Genomic DNA, 22,366 nt, shown 5'->3' with positions numbered 1-22,366 from the left:
GATGGGATATACTTAAATAGAAGGAGTGCAAGAATATTCGCCGATGCTATCAAGGCAACGTTAGGTGGGTCGGATAAAGACTAATAGATTAACAACTGTTGGTAGAAGCTTGTATACTCTGTGTCACAGTACAAACTTTGTAAAGGCCAGAGATAGCGTACGTTTTAACACTGCATAGTGTAGCGTTAGGCTGTGTTGGTCGTCTCTTGTTACTCTGGCCATTTGCAACATGGGGGTCCCCTCTAGTGGGACCCCCCATGTTGCCCATCCTCTGCCCCTGAGAGGCAGTCCAGGTGTACTAAGGAACAGAATTTCTTTGGCAGAGGCAAACCCTGGACAATGCCTGAACTTACCAGGGAGAAGAACAAGAAAAACCAATTCACTCTGGAAACTGGAAAAGAGAGTGGGGGGAGAGAGATGAGGAGGAGGAGAGGAACAGATGAAGATAAAGAAGGTGGATGATAGGAACACACCTTCCACTGGAAAGAGAAGTTAAAGGAATAGACGACACCCCTGGGGAAAAAGCCTATTCTTCACAAGCAGGGCCTGTTTAGAACAGGAAAAATTTCTGTAGAAGCAATGCTGTGATCGTGAAATTAGCAGAAGGTATACTGTGTGAATGTTATGAAAAGCAGAGAGTATACTGTGAATATCAGGCTTTTTAATCGAATTCTAGAGGGTATACAGTGTATAACCGTGTGTGTGTGTGTATACAACATATGTATTAAAAATAATTAAACTATAAGTATTGCCTAAGAATCGATTTCTATTAAATTTATTTTTTAATTTTCAGTAAATATTTTAATATTATTTGTTTTTTCAAGTCTTTCAAACACCAGAAGAATGCTGTTTGACTAAAAAAAATCCATAAGGTATACTGCATATACCCCACCCCCTCACTGCAGCCCTGAGTAGAAGCCAACCAGTCAACGAAAAGGTTTGGATGGGAGGTGGGGAAAGGAGACAGGGATCGTAGGAGAGTAAAGTCACAGAGCCAGGTGGCCCTGTGTGGGGGAAAGAGATTACACTGTGGATGTGCAGTCCTATGTTAGTGATCCCACACTAGCTAGGCCAGCTGAAGTGGGTGTCAGCAAATTCCACATCATGCCTTAGTAGATGGGACATGATGTCAGCAGGGAAGGTCGTGGTTCCTGGTGGTTTGCCCCACAGCAGTCTAATTTGGGGGCTAGTTAGTACAACACATGCTATATATGCACTCAGCCCAATTTCACACTTGTCATTATTATATTAACACTTCTTTTTTTTTTTTTTTTCTTGTTTTTTTTGTATTTAGGGTCAGACTACACAATAATAGTACATAACATGACATTCTGTCACAGTTATCATCTTTCTGAAGCTTGTAGGTTGGCCACTCATAGAATAACAAGACCTCTGGATTTATTGATTGTATGCTTTCTACATCAGCATGTTGGAGCGGCAACAAAGGAGAGCAAAACTCTTGATCAGATTACACTGGTCAACACATAAAATGTTATGAAAACGAAAATACCCAATCTTGACTAATTTTATGCTTCTGAACACAAAAATCACATTAAAATTTGTCAATTGGCTCTTGTTTTTGAATTACAGTTGGAGTCTCATATTAGCAAGTTACTCCAATTATCAAATGTGGCTCTCAGCAAAATGCATGGCAACACCGCAGTTTCAGTACCACCATGCTCTTATCATGTGATCAGCGACTATCACATGATCTGCATCACTGATAAGCTGTTGTCACCTCAAATGCGTCTTCAACTCTGTTGCAGTAATCCTTGAATACGGCTAGGTACTGGGTGATTTGTTCTCAGTTGACAGTTGTTCTTTGTGAGATTCCTACTTTTTTGCACAGTATTTGTGTTACGTAAGATTAATATGCTCCATAATTGTGTGAATAGTCCGGATGACTTCTTTTTGTGGAGAAATCACATTAGCTTCAAGAAAGCGTCTCTTAACAAGAGCCATAAAAGAGGCTTACTTCTTGTACTTTAGTTGTAAAGTAGCTGACCAGGATGCCACACATATGCTGCACTACCTATTCATAAAAATTCAACGTGTCGGTAAGGTGAAAGGGATGTTTTATGCAGTTCGCAGTGCCCACTATCAGGTCACAGACTCTTACTTCTGTATGGTGCCTCCTATTAGAAAATGGATGGCAATGAAGAAAAAGTGGCCAGTGACGTACCCAAATATATCACATGGAATTCGTCCCCGTGTCTCACGCTGAAGTACTACCTATTCCTGAACCACCTGACCATTTTTCTGTATACTCTGATGAACTTGAAGACACTGATGAATATCAACTTCATATACACAAAGAAGTACAGCATTCGTCAACTTCAAGGGATCCATCATTCTATCTCAACCTTTATCCTTCAGAACCACATAATATTATAGAAAGTGAACTTAATGACCTGCCGAATAATAATAATTTTAATGATCTTGAACTGCCAAATAATAAGGCAGAGCTTTTGGTCTTGAGGCAACAGTAGAACCTTCTAGATCATTCTGTGAAAGTGACAACATTTTGTACTCGAAATAAAGACTATGATAAATTCTATCAAACAGAAGGTGAACTCACTGTTTGTAAGGATGTTGATGGTTTAATGGCAGCAATGAACATGAGGCACTTTCCCAAAGAATGGCAACTATTTATAGATGCTTATACGGTTAGCCTCAAGGCTGTGTTATGACACCATGGAAATATGCTGCCTTCAATCATTCTGTCCCACCATTCTGAAGTACGAGTGGCGTAAGTGGTGATTTAAAGGTAATTACCATTTTATTAGGACTACAAAAGGGTTACCCTATTGTTGCTTTCTCTGCAAGTGGGATAATTGTCCCAAAGATATGCACTAAGAGAAGAGCTGGCCTCAACGAATTCACCTGGAATGAAGAATGCAGCATTTGTACCTCTGGTAGATCCAAATAAAGTTTTGCTTCCACCCCTTCACATCAAATTGGGGTTCATGAAAAGTTTCGTGAAGGCTTTGGAAATGAACAGTCCTATATTTACATACTTGCAAAGAGAAATTCCCAAGACTTAGTACAGAGAAGATAAAGGCAGGCATTTTCATTGGTCCACAAATAAGACAACTTTTCAAAGATGAACAATTCGAATGTGTCCTTAGTGATAGTGAAAAATCAGCATGGAAAGCCTTTCGAAATGTTTCGACTGGTTTTCTAGGAAATGTTAAAGCCGGCAACTACAGGCTGCTTGTGGAAGATCTCATTACTTTTTATGAAAAACTGGGGTGCAACTTGTCATTGAAGATGCATTCTTGCAACTGAGATGGATTTTATCCCACTTGCAGAGAAAGCAACAATAGGGTAACCCTTTTGTAGTCCTAATAAAATGGTAATTACCTTTAAATCACCACTTACGCCACTCGTACTTCAGAATGACTCAGACCAGAGCAGCAAAGCAAAAGGCTCAAGCTAATGGAAGTGCTGTGGCTCAGAGCAGAACTGAGGGGGGCAGTTGTCCTCTGACTCACAGCCTTATAAAATGCACTGTTTGCTTGATGTTTGCAGAGCAATCGGGTACGGGACATGATACTGCCAAGGGGGATGTCTTTGTGTGTGCGCGCGATGCAAGGAGTGTATCGATATCAGGCAAAAACTCGGCGTTCTTATGGGCCTATATGAGAGCTTGAAGGACAGGGTGGATGCCCTCAAAGAAACTAAATTGAGGGGCCCATCAAGCTCTCAGCTGCCCACATCAACGCCAGAGCTTGCACTTGGGCATCGCGTGACACAGAGACAACCCCCAAGGCAGAATGCGCTGGTCCCGAAGGAACTAGTAGTTGTTGGTGACTCTATTGTCAGGGAAACGGGGAACATGCTTTGTAAAAAAGATAGGTGGAACAGGACCAGGGTATGTCTGCCAGGGGCAAAGGTTGATGACATTGTAGAGCGAATATCATCTTTTAAGGGCACAAAAGGTGATATAGTTGTACACGTTGGTACTAATAATATTAAGAGTAGGAGACCGGCAGAATTACTTAACAAGTACAGGTCACTGTTGAACAAAAGCCGAGAATTAGGGTTGAATTTGAAAGTGTCTGCAATTCTGCCCAGACACGATAGGAGGGAGTATACGATGAGAGCTTTGTCGATCAATTCGACCCTGGAAAGATTGTGCAAGGCTCAAGGGGTAGAATTTTTTTCAGCCTGGACTGTACTTGTTAACAGGAGAGATTGCTTCTACAGGGATGGGATACACTTAAATAGAAAGGGTGCAAGAATATTTGCTGATGCTATCGAGGCAGTGTTAGGTGGGTCGGAAAACTGCTAGCTTGGGGGGAGACAAAGACCAATAGATTGACAGTAGCCACTGGCAGAGGTGAAAGAGATTCTTGCACTGCTTCTATTAGAATGGGCAGAAGCCTGAAAAACAAGATGCATGGTATTTCAGAGACTGCTGGGAGCCATTGCGGTACAAGTAAACACATGGGTTGTGTTAGGGTAGCTAAGAATAGAAACAGGTGCAGGTATACTTGCGTGTACACCAATGCTAGGAGTTTAGTAAATAAATTTGATGAATTTGAGGTATTGCTCAAAACATCGAAGGCAGATATTGTTGGGATATCAGAGACGTGGTGTCACACAGATATAAGGGATGCGGAATTGCAATTTGGGGAGTACAACGTCTACAGAAAGGATAGACAGGATAGGAAGGGGGGAGGTGTTATGCTATTAGTTAAGAAACACATAAAAACCAAGGAAGTGAAGCCAGTCGACATCGCTGGACAGTGCAGTGTGGAGTCAGTTTGGTGTGACATAAACATTGGGAGATCAAAATTGAGAGTAGGAGTGTGCTATAGGCCTAACGACTCTGATGAGTATAATAAGGAACTGTACTGGGAAATAGAGTGGGCCAGTAAATCAGAGTGTCTTATAATGGGAGATTTTACTTTCCCGGATATTTACTGGATTTTGGGGGCTGGTTACTCACACACTAGCAGGGCTTTTGTGGATTTATTGGATGATTGTTTTCTACATCAGCATGTTCGGGAGGCAACTAGAGGGAGTAATACTCTTGATTTGATTATCAGCAGTGATTCTTCATGCATTAAGAATCTGCAGATAAATGAACCACTAGGTGGCAGTGATCACAGTGTGCTGAAGTGGGATTTACTCAAAGAGGTAACTACCATTAGGGGTAAAGGGAAGGGTTATTGCTTCCGTAAAGGCGACTACGATGGACTGAGACAGTATTTAAATTCTATACAGTGGGACCAACTGATGATGTTACCAACAGCAAATTCAAAATGGGAAGCATTCAAAGAACTTATCTTGGAAGCTACTAGGCTTTACATACCAACTAAGAAATATTGTTCAAGGTTTAGGCCAAAATGGATGTCAGATGAACTAATGAGGCATATGGCAGAGAAGAAAAATGCATGGGATACTTACAAATTAACACATGATACAGAAGCCTATGATAGATACAAGTTGATATGCAACCAAGTTACAAAGGAGGTTAGGCAGGCGAAGGCAGATTACGAGAAATCTTTGGCAAGGGATGCAAAGAAAAACAGCAAAGAGTTCTTTACTTATGTAAACTCTAGAAGGAAGGGGATGAATCAGATTGGTCCACTTGATATTGATGGGTCAAGTGTTGATGATCCTGCTCATGAGGAGGTATTCACACATGAGGAGGTATTCAGCGAGGGGAATGCCAGAGGTGTATTCAACTCTAGCAGTAAGCTACAGAATCTTGAAATAACTGGGAGTAAAGTGGAGGAGAAACTGTTGAAGATAAACACAAGAAAGGCACCCGGGGTGGATGGGATCTATCCAGTTATATTAAAGGAGGCAGCAAAGGAAGTAAGCAAACCCTTAGCCATAATTATGAGAGCTTCCTTGGACTCAGGGGAGGTACCCATAGACTGGAAATGTGCAAATGTGACCCTAATTCACAAAGGAGGATCAAAGGCTGACACAAGTAATTATAGACCTGTGAGCTTAACTTCTGTTCCAGGAAAATTAATGGAGGCACTGGTTAAAGAAGCACTGCAGGATCATTTAGACAAGACTTCAGTTATAGCTCAGACACAGCATGGTTTTGTTAAGGGGAAGTCTTGCCTGACCAACTTGATTGGATACTATGATGCAGTCACAAAAGAACTGGATGCAGGGAATAACTTTGATATTATATACTTGGATCTTAGAAAGGCTTTTGATACTGTTGCACATGGAAGACTGCTACACAAATTGGAGCAGTGTGACATTGGAAGCAAATTGCTGCTATGGATAAAGGGGTGGTTGAGGGGGAGAAGACAGAGAGTGGTAATCAATGGACACTGCTCATCGTGGACTGATGTTATTAGTGGAGTCCCTCAGGGCTCAGTGTTGGGTCCATTATTGTTTTCTGTATTTATAAATGATATTGATGATGGTATATCGGGCTTAATGTCCAAGTTTGCAGACGATATAAAGGTTGGCAGGGTTGTCAAGGACACTACTGACACTATGCTGCTGCAACAGGATCTGGAAAGGTTGAGCAGATGGGCTGAGAGGTGGCAAATGAAGTTTAACATTGACAAATGTAAAGTACTACACATGGGAAACAGCAACCCCAGAGCAACGTATCAACTCTGTGGTACAACACTGACAGTGGTAGAGAATGAAAAGGACTTGGGGGTGGTTGTGCAGGCAGATATGAAGTTCTCTGAGCAGTGCAGATGGGCTGCAAGAGTAGCTCATGGAGTATTGTCAATGATATACAGGAATTTTTCCAGCAGGGATAAGGAGGTGATTATTCCATTGTATAAGGCGATGGTCAGGCCACACCTAGAGTACTGTATACAGGTCTGGAGGCCTCATTTCAAGAAGGATGTAGAGCTGCTGGAACGAGTACAGAGAAGGGCAACAAGATTAGTGAATGGAACAAAGGGGTGCTCTTACGAAGAAAGGCTTAAATTTTGCAAATTACAGTGTCTGGAGACTAGGCACCAGCGAGGTGATCTGATAGAGGTGTATAAAGCCTTGAATGGTTTAAGCATGCTCAATGCTGATGGGATTCTTCCTCTAGCTCAGAAAAATCACCTGAGAGGGCATAAATTCAAATTGAGGAAAGACAGATGTAGGATAGACGTGCGGAAATTTGCCTTTAGCCAGCGGGTGGTTGGTTGGTGGAACAGACTTCCATCCCTTGTGGTGGAGGTTGATAGCCTAAATAAGTTTAAGGCTCAGCTGGACATGTATTTTGAACGAACAGGGGGGTGAAGTGGAAGTGGTTTTTTTTTTTTGGCTGATGCTACATAAGCTTGCTTTCTTGCATCAAATGCCTCTACTAATGCTAATGCTAATGCTAATTTCTTTCCACCAAACTGTGGTGCCTTTAGTGATGAACATGGTGAGCGCTTCCATCAAAACATTACAGCGACGGAACAAAGATACAAAAGCAAATGGAGTGCTGCCACGTTAGCCGATTATTGTTGGATGGTGAAAAGGGATGCTCCCGCAGTTAAATATAAGCGGAAGGCGAAACGCTCCCTTGTTTGATACAGGTATGTTCGTAGCTAAATCTTATTGCCATATAAATATAAAAAAAAAAAAAAAAAAATACATTTTTTCAAAAAGAAGAGCCAATTTTCCATTTTAAGAATAATTCCCTGTTTAGCACCCCAAAATCTATAAAGTAAACTTATTTTCATGCCCATAACAAGTTATGACCCAAAATTTGTTGTTCAGTATTATAATCAGATCAAGGAAGACTGATTGAAATAAGCAACAAGATTTAAACTAAACAAAATCAATAAGAGAAGAGTGCACTGTTGCAATTTTGCAAATAACTGCTAAAATTATTTAGGAATTATTTGCAAAATTATTAAAACTTGACAACAAATTATTCTGTAACCATTTTCATAAATTAGTTCCATTTTTGGGCTTGTCTTTTAAGGTTCTAGCTGTGTCGTCTTCTGATAGGTTCTAGCTGTGTCGTCTTCTGATAGGTTCTAGCTGTGTCATCTTCTGGTTTTAAGTGTTTAGTCTGATGTAGGTTTTAAGTGTTTAGTCTGATGTATGGATGGCATCTTGTTCTTGTGTGAGCATCACTATATAATCCTCTTGATTCTGTAGTCTTTTGGGAAGCACTTGATCCACTGCTCTGAGTGGACAGTATCTTTATTTTGTTGCAAGAGAGTACTTGCTATAGGAGAATATCTGTCAAATTTTGACTTTCTAAAAATAGGTGATCAGTTATTTGTAGTTAGGAGGAAAAACAGGTCTTCTGGAAAACAGGCAATAATAGGAGGGTTATGCAAAAAATAGCAGTTCTTCCCAAAAACATACTGCAATAGAATTGGTTACGAGCATATGCATTTAGACATTAGCCTACGTAACATTTTATTTCTATGGATTTCTGTTTAAATTGTATTTTAGACATCAACTGATTATGAGAGGAACAAAGATACTAAAGCAGACTTTGCAACTCTTCAAAAAGTTGAGTCAAAGTTGTGTTTGTAACAATGGCACTGTTGTTCAGAACTGGTTGTCAAGAGCATTTACAAAGAGATCCTTTACATCAGAAAGAGATCCAAATTCAGATTTTATTTTAACTTTTTATATTTCATATTCTCTTGTGTGCACTGATTAGCTCCCCAAACAAGGATTATCATGCATCAATTCTTTCTTACATTAAAACTAACTATTTGCAATATATCCTTTCTTTATCTGATATTGACAAGTACTGGAAACTTCATTGTTTTCATTTCTTTTATTTATTATTATTTTTAAAAAATGATTTGTTTCAATTTGGTTAAAAAAACTTGTTTTCCAAATAGCACTACTGGATGATGAATTGGTTCTCTATATAAAATTATTTTAAAGTTAAAGTTAAATAATATTTAACTTAATTTAAATGGCTTATTGTAAGCATTAAGTTAAATATTATTTTTTTAATGCTTCCAATAACCCAGATGGACAACATGCTACGTAGAAATTCTGTTTTATGTTCAACGAGTACTGTCTCTGATTAGTCTTTTACTCATTTATTGAGGGGGGAAGGAGCAGCATTTGGCTCACATTTGAAGACTATCAGTGAGGAGTGAGTGAGGAGATAAAAATGCACAATATTTTCTTTGAAAATAAATCTTTAATTACACTAGTTTATAATCACCTTTAAGTTCTTTTTATTAATCTTTATTGCTTGCTGAATTGAGAGAAGGTATCATCCCTGAGTTGTATTGTAAGCATTGCATTGTAGTAAACTTGCAGAATAAAGTTTTTTTCTCACTTTTTTATTTTTTTTTATTATCCCTGAGTTGTATTGTAAGCATTGCATTGTAGTAAACTTGCAGAATAAAGTTTTTTTCCCACTCAGATATTTATCACGATTGTATTCATTAATGAAATTAAGAACAAAATTCCAGTTTAAGACAATTTTTTTTTTAATGAAAACCCCAAACACGAGAGGTATTAGACCCTATAGTACTTAGTACCGTGCATGGGTTGGAGGCTGGGAAGATGAAAGAAGATATTTGTTGTATTGAAGGAAGGTTGTTCCAGAAAACGACAGTTGAATGAATAAACGAGGAAGGCGAAAAGTTGATTCCGAGTTGGAAGTTGGGCAGTAAATGGATGTTGGTTGGTGACAGCAAGTGTTCGGACTGTTTTGAAAGAGAAACTGGAATTACAGAAGCCAATTCAGAAGAACAGTGCCCATGGAAGTATCTGTAGAAAAGGCATGCAGTACGTTGCATGCCTTAAAGGCATGAGACAGAGAGTGGAGAGAAACTGTTAAAAACGAGTCATTAATTAACCCAATTACCCTTTTCGGAAAGGAATCTAGAAGCTTTGAGAGAGAGAGAGAGGTTTTGGGGACATAGCCCCAGATGTGGGAACAATATTCCACGGTATGGCGGATTTTCGATTTGTACAGAGTGAACAGCTGTTTGGTAGAAAAGTAATGCCAAGAGTGAAAGAGAAAACCAAGTTTTTTAGATACAGAGAAAGCAATATTCGTAATGTGCTTGTGCCAAGAGAGATTAGAAGTTAGGGTAATCCTCAAAAGGTATATATATATATATATCTTTTGGGGATTACCCAAAGAGATATATAGATATCTCTTTTGGGGATTGCCCTGAATGGAAATCCTATCCAGGATTTCTGGTAAATGGAAGAAGGTCATTAATATACAAGAGAAAGAGAGCCGAACCTTGGGGGTACACCAGCATTAGTGGAGAAGTTAGAAGACAGAGAGCCATCTACAATCACCCCTAGTGAGTGCTGAGTGGTCAGAGAGAAAACTGGATAACCAATTACAAAAAACAGTTGGAAAACCATAAAATGAAAGCTTGTTTAGAAGAACTTTATGCCAAATGCGATCGAAAGCCATTTAGATGTCAAGAAAAACTTGATGACAAATAATGCTTGCGTTTCACCGCACTATTTCATGGAATTTGTCCATAAATGGGATCCATACTGGTGATCATTGATCAGATGAAAAGTTTTTATATAGTTCAAGAGTTGGTGGTTAATCGATGCTTTGAGCAATACCTCAACTTCATCAAATTTATTTACCAAACTCCTAGCATTGGTGTACACGCAAGTATACATGCCCCTGTTTCTATTCTTAGCTACCCTAACACAACCTATGTGTTTACTTGTACTGCAATGACTCCCAGCAGTCTCTGAAATATCCTGCATCTTGTTTTTCAGGCTTCTGCTCATTCCAATAGAAGCAGTGTAAGAATCACTTTCACCTCTGCCAGTGGCTACTGTTATTCTATTACTCTTTGTGTCCCCCCCCCAAGCTAGCAGTTTTCCAACCCACCTAACACTGCCTCAATAGCATCAGCAAATATTCTTGCACCCTTTCTATTTAAGTGTATCCCATCCCTGTAGAAGCAGTCTCTCCTGTTAACAAGTAAAGTCAATATTAAATATTGACTTTACTTGTTATATACAATATTATACAATAATATACAATATTAAATATTGATAATTTAATATTGACAAAAATAATATTTGTCAATATTATACTTCAGTTGCCACTTCTCCGCCCATTTTATTACGTAATAGTCGTAATAAAATACATATTTTATTACGACTATTACGTAATAAAATAATGCTAATGTTTTTGCTTCTATCATAAGCAAACTTGTTTTTTGTTTGATTTTCTATCCAAACAGATGACAGCTATTCCATCTCTTCCAATTCTTTGTACCTTGATCTAATGGATTTTATTACACTTTGAGTTGTTCCTACATTGAAAGTTGTTTTTATTTTTCTCTGCATTCTTTCTAATTCTCGGCATTGCCTCATTTAGGTCTGTAGCACTTGCAATATCATGTGGTCTTTCATTTCGCTCAAAGTGTTTCACAATTTCATATTTTTTTCTCTATAGACAGAGGCGGACTGCCATAAGTCTTACATGGGAAACCCTGGTTGGCCGGAGTTTAATAAACGCTAGTATGAGGCCACTACATATTTTCCCGGGTAAGAATTTTTGACCCAGTCCACCTCTGTTTATCGATATTGCTTTTCTTTTTCTCACTGAATCTGTAGTGTCTTCACAAGGATGCTTCCTTTTCACACCTTTTAAGTATTTTACTCATTTTTACCGAATAAAGCACAATTACAAAATGAGGCGGCATGCTTGATACACGTAAACAAAGCTATGCGTGTGTAGCAACTGAATAAACAACACTGTAAAGGCAGAGACACACTATTAACACCTCACTAGCTCACATTTTACTAAAGCACACTTCTGGGGGTTACTACCATAAAACAATAAAAACAATTTCTAGTTGCATTCGTGCTAAGTGGAATCTGTTCTGAACTGGTAGTAAACTCGATCTAATTGCATTTGCGATAATACAAATAGCTGGAATTGTGTGGGTTTTTACGTTATTATGGTGAAATGTGTTTTCCCTTCACTGATATAAAAAACATAAATACATTTTCTGAATCTTCTCTTCATTCCTATTGTGTTGTGTTCAGTTGGGGTGAGTCTGCATTCAACTGCCATTTATTGTAAACACAAAGGCGAATTGTGCATAAGCAAATTCGGTTCATGTTATATACAACATCGTTCCCCTATTTATAAATCGTGTATGATCGAATTTGTGTAGTGTAAATATGTGTTATACAAGGACTGACTGTATATGATATCAAAAATATTTTTGTGACATCTTTTTAACGGACGACCACAGAAGGCATTGAATGGAGCTTGTTGGGAATGGTGGGTGGTATTTTTCCAAGCTCATTAATATACGAATTAGAAGAAAAATGGGATGCTCACAAGACTGCTTTATCCTTTGCTGAAGTGACAATAGAACCATCTGGTTTTGACAGCGGTGGGAGCAGAGATGGGCAAAAGTTGTGGCCAATTGCTTTGGCGAGAGACCAGAATGCTTGGCTTCCATTAGGGCCATAAGAAAGTTTTCTACCCTTAGCCTGTTCAAAATCTATTTTGGACTGATAAATAACTGCTTTACAATTTTTGCAAGCTTTGGTGTAGGCAGAAAATGAAACTGAAGAATTGGAAGCAAGCCAATTAGGATATGCAACATTCTTCTTTCGAACAGCCTTAGCACATTTATTGGAAAACCAAGGTTTAGATAAAGGATGAGCTTTTAAAGTGGAGTGTGGAATAAAGGATTTCATTCCTAGAAGAATAATTTCATTGACACGATCTGAGCAAACATTGACATCAGAAATTTTGAAATAGTAATCTAACCAAAGAAAAGAAATCTTGCAGGTCATCCCATTTTGCATTCTTGTAATGCCAAACAACATGAGGTTGGGAATAGCCATGAGATAAAGGCTCCATTGGACAAGAGACAATCACAAAGTTGTGATCTGAGGTGCCTAAAGGACCACTCACTTCAACGGTGTACTTAGAAGGGTTGTTTGTGTGTTGGCTGTATGGTTAGGACTGTCTGGTATTCTTGTAGGTAAATGAACAATCTGTGCAAGGTCATTAGTAATCGCAAATGTCTCGGCATTTCGACCAGCTCGGTCTGTGTGACTAGAAAATGGAAGCCAGCCGAAGTTGTAAACCTTAAAATCACCAAGGAAAATTACCTCACTGTTAGGAAAGTTGGACTGGAAAAAGTCAAGTTGCAAAGAGAGGAAGTCAAAGATTTCCAAGTTATTAGTGGAGTTGGAAGAATGGTAGAGACAACAGATGAATTTGACAGAATGGAGTAAACAGATTTTAAGCCAGACAAGACTGAAAAGAAGAGATTCCAGATTACCAATTCCCTGACAGAGAATATTGGAATGGACATGCACAAGTACCATCTTTGAAGTGAAAGGAATTGTACAGTGAATAATTTGGGTAACTGAGATGAGCAGTGGTTGAATCAACCGATGACTGAGATTCTGTCAGAAAAAGTACATGGGGTTTGGCCGAGCCTAAGTGGAAATGGACATCATTGAGATTAGAACTGAAACCACGAACTGAGACCAATACAGTTTTACTATATTTTAGGAAAAGAAAAGTGTTTTTGCAGAAAGACCGAGAAACCTTACAGTACTAACTCTGGTACAATGGAGATGCAAAGAATGGTTGAAACTGAACCAAAAAAAAAGATGGATTCTTTATCATAAATATGGAGAGTTAGCATATGATTCCCAATAATGGCAGAATCGCTGAGCTCATTGTATCAATTTATGAAGAAACATCTTTTAAGGTGACAGCACAGAATAGCTATTAACTGCAGTAAACACAAATAAATATACAGTTTAGAAACTCTTTGATCAGTGTTGTATATTAAATTAAAGACAAGAATATCTTGGCTGAAACATTTAATGAATTCTTTCATACCCCTTCAGGAGCCATTACATCTTCTTCTCCTTCCTCTTCTGCTTGAATATCAAAGGGATTTCCTTGAGGATGAAATTTTTTGAAGTATCCTAGTGTCTGCCGAGATGCAAGGGAGACATTGCTGAATGTTTTCTCCAATTTAGAATTAGCAGGTGATGACCCAGGACTAATTATGATGCGTGTTCCTAAAGCGTTTCTTAGAAATCTAAACTCCTGCAGAAAAAAATCACAAAATCTTTTCTAAAGAAAAATATTTGAATAAATAATTTTTATGAAATACAGTAACCAATAATGAATTGTAAGGAACCAAATTCTAACAAAGCAAAAGAAATATAATGAACAAAGCATGTTCAACTTTTAGCAGTATAAAACATGAAATTTGAAATTTTTTATTTAACATAAAAAAAATTCTAAAAATATGTATTAGCAAAGCTTTTCATAGAGCACAAGCAAAAAAAAAAAGCATATGATATGTCCATTCTTGCCAATTATTGGTCCAAACCTTTTTTAACAACACTAGGTTGAAATTTATTCTAACAATCATTCTTTGACTGATGCGAATTTCCACATACAGGGTGATTCACTACCAGTGCGACAAACTTGCAGGAGGTGTAGGGGCACAAAGACGAATCGGAATCACATAGCATTGCAGGGTCTGAAATGCCTTCGTCATGCGGTAGAGGATGTTGAACGGGAGGTCGCGTGAACAGCGATCCTGCTGGAAGTCAGCATTTGCGAACCGTTTCTGTTGAAAAAACCAAGTAGCAAAAGTCCTCCGGAGTGGATAATCCGCAGGCTCCAATGATTGGACGCCTTGCAGATGGTATGAACTCATTTGGTTTGTTGACAGTATCCTCCATACAGTGAATTGGGAAATACCCAATCGTTGGCCTATCGCTCGAGTACTCGTACTCGGATTGCCTTCTGCAAGACGTAGGACCTTCTCCTCATTGTCTGGCATCCTCGTCGTTCACTCTCGATTCATGGTACCTCTCATGAAACAACCAGTCTCATGTAACCTTCTGTGCGCATGTGTGAAAATCTTACGATGAGGAGCATGCCTGTGCGGGAAATGTTCCTGGTACAAGCGCAGAGCGGTGCACCTGTTACAGTCCGTAGCTCCATACGTGAGGTGCATGTCAGGCAGTTCAGCGTTTGAATACTCGTCCATCCTACTGCCTTGGGAACAGGTTCACAAATGCTGACTTCCAGTGGGATTGCTGTTCAGGTGACCTCCCGTTCAACGTCCTCTAGCGCATGATGAAGGCATTTCGGACCCTGCAATGCTATGTGATTCCTATTCGTCTTTGTGCCCCCTACACCTCCTGCAAGTTTGTCGCACTGGTAGTGAATCACCCTGTATGTATTCTACAATCATTGATTTTCAATTTAAATTTATATGCCTTTTGTCTGCTATCATGATTTAGTGTCCTTAGTACTCTTAAAGGCTTTAAACACTTCATTGAGTACACAGGTTCCCAGTTAAAAGAGACTGCAATTAACAGAACCAGTCTTTCCTGGTATTTTGTGGTGCAAAATATATTGTATATTTCTTGCAAAAAAAAAAAAAGTCTACTTATGCTGTGATCATCTTTAATGGCAATCACATTTCTAGAGAAGATCACATATCTTTATTAGGGGTGACTCCAATCTTTCCTTTGGTATAAGCACATCATAAATACCACTTCCTGAGTATAAAAAAAAACCTAAATGGATTTTGTTTTTTGGACTCAGCATTACTACTCTTCAAAACAAAAAGTCACTTTCTAGAAATCTCAAATCTGTTCTGTGATGGAATATTGTTCTCACAACTCAAGTGGGTCCCCAAAATCTCTTTCACGCTTCTAGACTATTCAAAATGAGGGCAGTCAGGTTAATTAATGATCCTCTCTAATGAAGTCTCTCCACTCTGTTTCATAGACCATGTTTAGTTTCTGATGCATGCCTTTTCTAGAGATACTTCCACGAATCCCTATTCTTCTCAACTGGCATCTGCAATTCTACTACTACTCTCTCTCACCAGTCCAAATATGTATCTCAACAAGTCAACATCGATTTGCTGTCAACTCTTAACTCACAGAACCAATCCTCTTCCTTATTTATCTCTTCCTGACCCATTATAATCAACTTTATTAAAATTGATATTCTGAATGTTAAATCTCCTACAGCAGACATTCTGATTTGCTGGTCCACTATCCATATAGATTTCGATATACACCTAATGGTTTGTTATTTGGTTTTTAGGAGCATTAGCAACTAAGGCCATATTGCTCCGGGATATGAGGTGGTCATTCCCTGACCTTTCCACATCCTCCGTATTTGGTGGTGACGGGCTCGAACCCCGGTCTAATCAAGAAGCGTGTGCTATGCACTGCTGCTCCTTCCCACCTGGCTACGGAGGCGCCTACACTTAATGGCAATCACAAGAGAGATGTTCCCAACATGCCCATAAGTCAACTGATAATAATGGAAAAGGTAAGAAGCATCTTCAAACACCTTCATTCATAGCCAGCAGAGGTTGGTTTGATAGGTTCAAATGGCACACTAACCTCTAAAATGGCACACTAACCGCCAGAGATACACAGCTTATGTATCTCTGGCGAAGCTGCTAGTATGGACACAAAAAAAGGCCAGGCATATCCTGCAACTCTGAAAGCCATCATCAAGGGTGGCAACCACCCTCCTGAGATTGTCTTCAATGTCGATGAAACAGGCTTTTTTTAAAATTTTTTTTGGAAAACAGTGCCACCTTGTGCATCATTCAGAAACAACATGAGCTATGAAAGAATTTTCAAAATCACATCTGCCAGTGATTTGGAAATCAAACAAGAAGGCCAATCAGTATTGTGAAGAGCACAACCTCGAACAAGGGGCATTGTTGGTGCTCAACAATGCCCCAGGCCACCCCGAGGATTTAGAAACTCTTTGGACCTGCATTCCTATAGAAGTGGTTCACCTTCCAACCAACACCATCTTGTTACTCCAACCAATGAATCAAGGAACCATATCGAATTTTAAGGCCTACTACCTTAATTGCATGTTCAGACAGCTTGTAGAGAAAACAGCTGGTGAAAATAAACAATCCATCAGGCAATTTTGGAAAAAATACATCATGAATGCTATAGACAATATTACAGCAGCCTGGTAGGAAGTGATTCAAAACTGCATGAATGGTGTGTGGAAGAAGCTATGGCAGAAGTGTACAACAACTTTAAATGATGTGACTTTACCAGCCATCAAAAACATCATTGAACTAGTTAGTGAAATGGGAATGAAGGATGTCAATGTGGACAATGTTGATGAATTACTGCAGTCACATGGTAAGATTGTTTGTTGGGGATTAAATAGGTGCATCGGCAACTATGGCCATAGTGTGCCACACATGGTAAGCATCTTGCTTAAGGTGAACTCATGAATCAGCAAAGCACTACATACAGAGTGAATCTGAAGACTGACAACCTTCATGGAGAGGAAGAAACACCTGTGAGAAACCTCACCACACCTCAGTAGTAGCATTGCCACAATCTCCCAAATCATGGACCAGTTCACAGAGAATGACTCTGATTGGGAGCGAAGTGGCAAGGCAAAGAGAGATGTACCCAACATGATTTTTTGCTATTTAGAATTACTTGACGAGGGGAAACTTAGGAGAAGACAAAACCTTAATTCCCAATTCAAGAAAAATTGCCGACCGGGCTAGCCGAATGGGTAAAGTACCTGCCCGGCAACCCAAAGGTCGCGGGTTCGATTCCCGCCTCGGGCTTGGATCAAAGTACTGCAAAAACCTTGGGAGGTGCAATATGGCCACAGAAGCCGATGCGCCAATAACTACCAAATCAAAAAAAAAAAAAAAAAAAAAAATCAAGAAAAATCAATTCTTATTCAGGATATATACTGTACTGATTCAATCAAGTTATGTTACAGTATTAGTCTATGCTTATGATACCCAAAAATTACAGAATTTCTTTCATATTTATGTTTCAGATTTTTGTTAAATTTTAATCAAAAGTTTGTTGGTTTTAAACTTAATAGACAAAAAGTTGCTTAAGCAGTAATTTTGAATATTCTGCTAAAGTCGGTATTTATGTTTCGGTTGCCTTTTAAAAAATTTCGTTATATTTTTCTCAGGTTGGGAGAAAAAAAAAAAAAAACATTTGTAAGGAATGCATTTCCATTTATTAATATTAGAATGGTCCCATATAGAGCTGTTTAATTAATGTTCTATTTTCTAGGAATGTATGTTGAGCGCTAACTGGTGTATTACCATTACTAGAGACATATGATGCAAGAAAGCAAGTATATATATATATATATATAAAAACTTCCCGTTTCACCAATCCAGTTGCTCCAAAAGTTTGTCTAGTTCATCCTTGAATTTATTTAAGCTGTCAACTTCTACAACAATAGATGGAAGTTTGTTCCAGCAATCAACTATCCCTGGCTAAAGGCAAATTTCCACAACTATTCTACATCTACAACTGTCTTTCCTTAATTTGAATTTAGGCCTCCCCTCAGGTGTGGAATCTGAGCAAGAGGAAGAATCCCATCAGCAATGAGCTTGTGCAAACCATTCAAGGCCTTATTGCAGTGTCAAGAGACTAGGCAGGTGCCTAGTCTCGAGAGGCTGCAATTTGCAGAACTTAAGCTTATCTTGGCAATAGTAATGGTGTATACCACTCATTAATCTCATTGCTCTTCTCTGTACTTGTTCTAGTAGCTCAACATCCTTCCTAAAATGACGCCTCCAGACCTGTATGCAGTAGTCAAGGTGTGGCCTAACCACTGCCTTATGCAAGGGGATAACCACCTCCTTATCCCTGCTAACAAAATTCCTATATATCATTGACAAGACTCCACAAGTTACTCTTGCAGCCTGTTTGTACTGCTCAGAAAACTATATATCTTACTGCACAATTACGCCCAGGTCTTTTTCATTCTCCCCATTACCTGAGTGTAGTAGTGCACAGTTGGTATGTTACTCTGGGTTTACTGCTATCCACATGCAGTACTTTGCATTTATCAATGTTAAACTTCAGTTGCCATCTCTCAGCCCATCTGCCCAACTTTTCTAGATCCTGATGCAGCAGTGTGGTGTCCTTACTGTCATTAACTACCCTACCAACCCTCATATCGTCTGCAAACTTCCACTAGATATGAATGGATTAACTGTTCATTATCCTGTTCTGGTTGCTAATAAATTGAATAAATACTTTGCCTTGCTAATAAACTGAATAAATATTTTGCCTCTACATTTACTGATGAAGAAGAGTTTACCAAAAGTACACCAACTTACAACTGGGAGCAAAATAATTTTGTGATAACTGAGGGGAAAGTGAAAGAGAATTGTTGCTGGTAAAAAAAAAAAATAATAAATAAATAAAAAAAAATTATTTTATTTATTTATTTATTTGGCTGATGGAAGATATCCGTTAATACTAAAAGGAAGCAGCAAAAGACATAGGTAAACTTTTAGCCACAATTACAAGGGCATTCCTAGATTCAGCAGAGTTTTCTATTAATTTGAAATATTCATTGTTAAAGGGAGATGTAAATACAGCAGGCCCCCGTTATAATGCGGTGCGCTTTACGCTGATTTGCTATAACGCTGTTCTTATATTATAACCCGTATCTGACTATAACGCTGTCACAGATCACTATAACGCTCTTTTACAGATTACATTTTTGACATATTTAACGAAATCGTTTCATTTGATGAAGTCGATAGCTTGAAAATGAATAGCAAAACAGCATTAAAACGTTTCCCACGCCGACTTGAGCAATTTTCCCACGCTCAGTGAAATTTTCTCTCACGCTAATTTAAGTACAGTCACTTGTTACGTAGTTCCGAGATCACATTTTAAAAAATGATCAAATATATTGCTTGTAATATTTGCGTTATATGCATTTATCCGAAGTCTAGTCATCACTCAGTACAGTATTAGACATCGTGCGTAACGGACAGTTTACTTGAACATTGTATCATAATTAATTCAACCAACGCAGTTATATTTTCGAAGAGCTAATAATGACCGACAGGAATGAATGAAGACTTTACACTTTTATTAATACACACAATTTACATACATTCATTTCATATATATACAAAACTTATATAGGTTTATATACAATTATATATACATTTCCATCATCCAGGTGTATGTATGTATTTATGTAGGTTACTGGCGGTTTCCAGGGTTCCCCCTATGTCCGCCGTCTATTAAGCGGTAGTTATTGCCAGCAGAATTGTAATGATTCATCTAAAGTGAACGACTTGAATTTTGAATTTTGATACGACATCAGTAACTATTTTGAGTTTAATTTAGGTTTAGCCGCGTTTTGCTTTGGGATTACTATTTACACCCGCGCGTGCGAGGAGTTTAAGTTTAGCGTTAGTTTAGTATAGGGTGACATGAATGCACTAGGGAAGAATTAAGTTTATCGCTAGTTTAAGTTTTGGAAGTTTGGAAGGCGCGAGATAGAGTAGTATGGCGTATTAGACTAATTTAGTTTAGGATTCTTAATGCTGATAGCACTTAGATCTTTGATGTTCATTTTAGTGTGTGTGGAGTGTTGTATATGTTGTTGTGGCTGGCATCTGGCATTTAGCAGCAGGGGCTGAAGGCAAGTAGAGCCTCAACCCCCGCTCCCGTCCCTAGCCGCGAGGAGGCAGCCAGGTTCTACTATCTTGTTTAGAATCAGTTATCAATAACACATTTTGTGTTAACTCAGCTTCAATCTATATAGTTGTGCACCCGGATCCGCAGGGCCCAATCCTGACCTAGATCACGGGACACATCCATAGTATTTTAAATTCAACATTGGCTCTACATGGTTTGGAGTGTGCCCAGTTCCCGCAGGGCCCAAACCTGTCCTGGAACGACCACACCCTTAAATTTTTGGGTTGGAATTACTGAAGTAACATGGTTTGGAGTGCGCCCAATTCCCGCAGGGCCCAATCCTGACCTGGAGTTGAAGCGCACTCAATCAATACTTTGGTTTCGTTGATTTACATTGATTCCAATACAGTCTGTAGCAGTGTTTATTCTTGTGTTCCTAGTTTCCTGTGGCTTGCATTCTCTTTCTATGGGAGAATACCTTTTCCGCGAAGGTGGCCAGCGCTGAGAAGGACTCGGGGCTGTCGAGTAGCATTGGCAGGTCATTGGGGTTGTAAACGTTTGTTACAATTTGGAGTTGTGTTCTAAGGTCCACATAGTAATTGCAGTCAAAGATGATATGGGACACCGTCTCAAGCTCCCCGCAAGCACAGTTGGGGGATTCAACCAGGTTGAAAGTGAAGAGCTTGGCATTTATGCTGCCATGTCCTGTTAGTAGAAACATTGTATAGAGTCCCGGGTTGATCCAGGGCTTGCTTGTTTTATTGATTTCTATAACTTCTGGCAAGTATGTAAATGTTATTCTGCCAAGGGGAGAATCGGTCCAGTCCCTTTGCCAGTCAGCTAAGTACAATTGTCTGAGCCGGTTGTTATCTTCTTTAGTTGGTAGGGCAGCATCTATGCTGTATTGTGCTATGCTCTTGGGAATGGGCTGTTTTCTTTGGTATTGCAGGAAGGTGTCAATCACATCGTATATTACTGGACGTTTCCCACAGATGACACTTAGGGCAGCGGTGGAGATGGTCCGGCAAGCCCTGGAGGTGGCCAGGAGGAAGAAGCGTTGGGCTCGCAGAAGTATTTTGCGGACTTGTCCTCTGCTCAGGCTCGGTGCCCAAGCTCCTGCAGCGTAGCAAACAGTGGGGAGGAAGAGGGTATTATAATATAGTCTTAGCGTTGATGGCTTTATCTTCCATGATTTCCTGGTTATTTTCATTAGGTTTCCTGTTAAGATTTTGGTTTTCCTTAGCAAGTACTTAGCATGAGGAATGAAACTGAGCTTGTTATCCAGCATTACCCCCAAGTATTTGTATGAATCAACCAGTTTGATTGTTGTGTTCCTAAGTTTGATCTTTGGTGGCCTACGTGGGTCAAGGTGGCCCTTTAAGAGCATCTGGCAAGTTTTCTCTGTTGAGATTGTTAGCTTATGGGTTATGCACCACTGGTCCAGATCTTCCAGGACATCCGTGGCTAGTGTTTCCAATTCCCGCCTGTTTCCGTTTATAAGCAAGATTAGGTCGTCTGCAAAGGCTACCTTTGTGATTTGTGGTTGACCGGTGGCGAGCCACCCGTCAAGGACCAAGCTCCAGCAAAGGGGGCCAAGAACTGATCCCTGGGGGCAGCCTCAAGTGACCAGTCTGGTTACTGAGCAGGATCCGTTGTAGACCACGAGGCTACGGTCTGTGAAATAGTCGGACATTAATCGGTAGATTGGGGCGGAGACCCCGGCCCTCCGCAACCTCTCCAGGACACTTTGCCACCAAACGGTGTCAAAGGCCCCTTTGAAGTCCACGAAGAGACCGAGGACGTAGGTATATTCCGAGGATGAGATAGACTCCAGGACATGGTTTATAGCATCAACCGCTGATTTGCCTGCAGTGAAGCCAAACTGGGAATTGGAATTGAGGCTCTTTGAGTTGTATAATGTGCGTATTCTAGCTGCAAGTAGTTTTTCTAGCACCTTTCCCAGGACGGG

At 39.5% G+C, this 22,366-nt stretch overlaps 1 protein-coding gene across 1 annotated transcript in view; it reads right to left on the bottom strand.

The window, feature by feature from the left end:
* The window catches only part of Vps50 (vacuolar protein sorting 50), a 731,402-nt gene that overhangs the window by 257,998 nt on the left and 451,038 nt on the right, over positions 1–22,366 (bottom strand). The window contains exon 15 of the mRNA XM_090374870.1: positions 13,781–13,993. Within this exon, the coding sequence (XP_090230996.1) occupies positions 13,781–13,993 (213 nt within the window). The remainder of the gene's footprint in view (positions 1–13,780; positions 13,994–22,366) is intronic.

This window comes from Mastigoproctus giganteus, chromosome 1 (assembly GCF_048544385.1).
Source record: "Mastigoproctus giganteus isolate SK-2022 chromosome 1, ASM4854438v1, whole genome shotgun sequence".
Classification (NCBI taxonomy): Eukaryota; Metazoa; Arthropoda; class Arachnida; order Uropygi; family Thelyphonidae; genus Mastigoproctus; species Mastigoproctus giganteus.
This window is presented reverse-complemented; position numbering and strand designations above follow the sequence as displayed.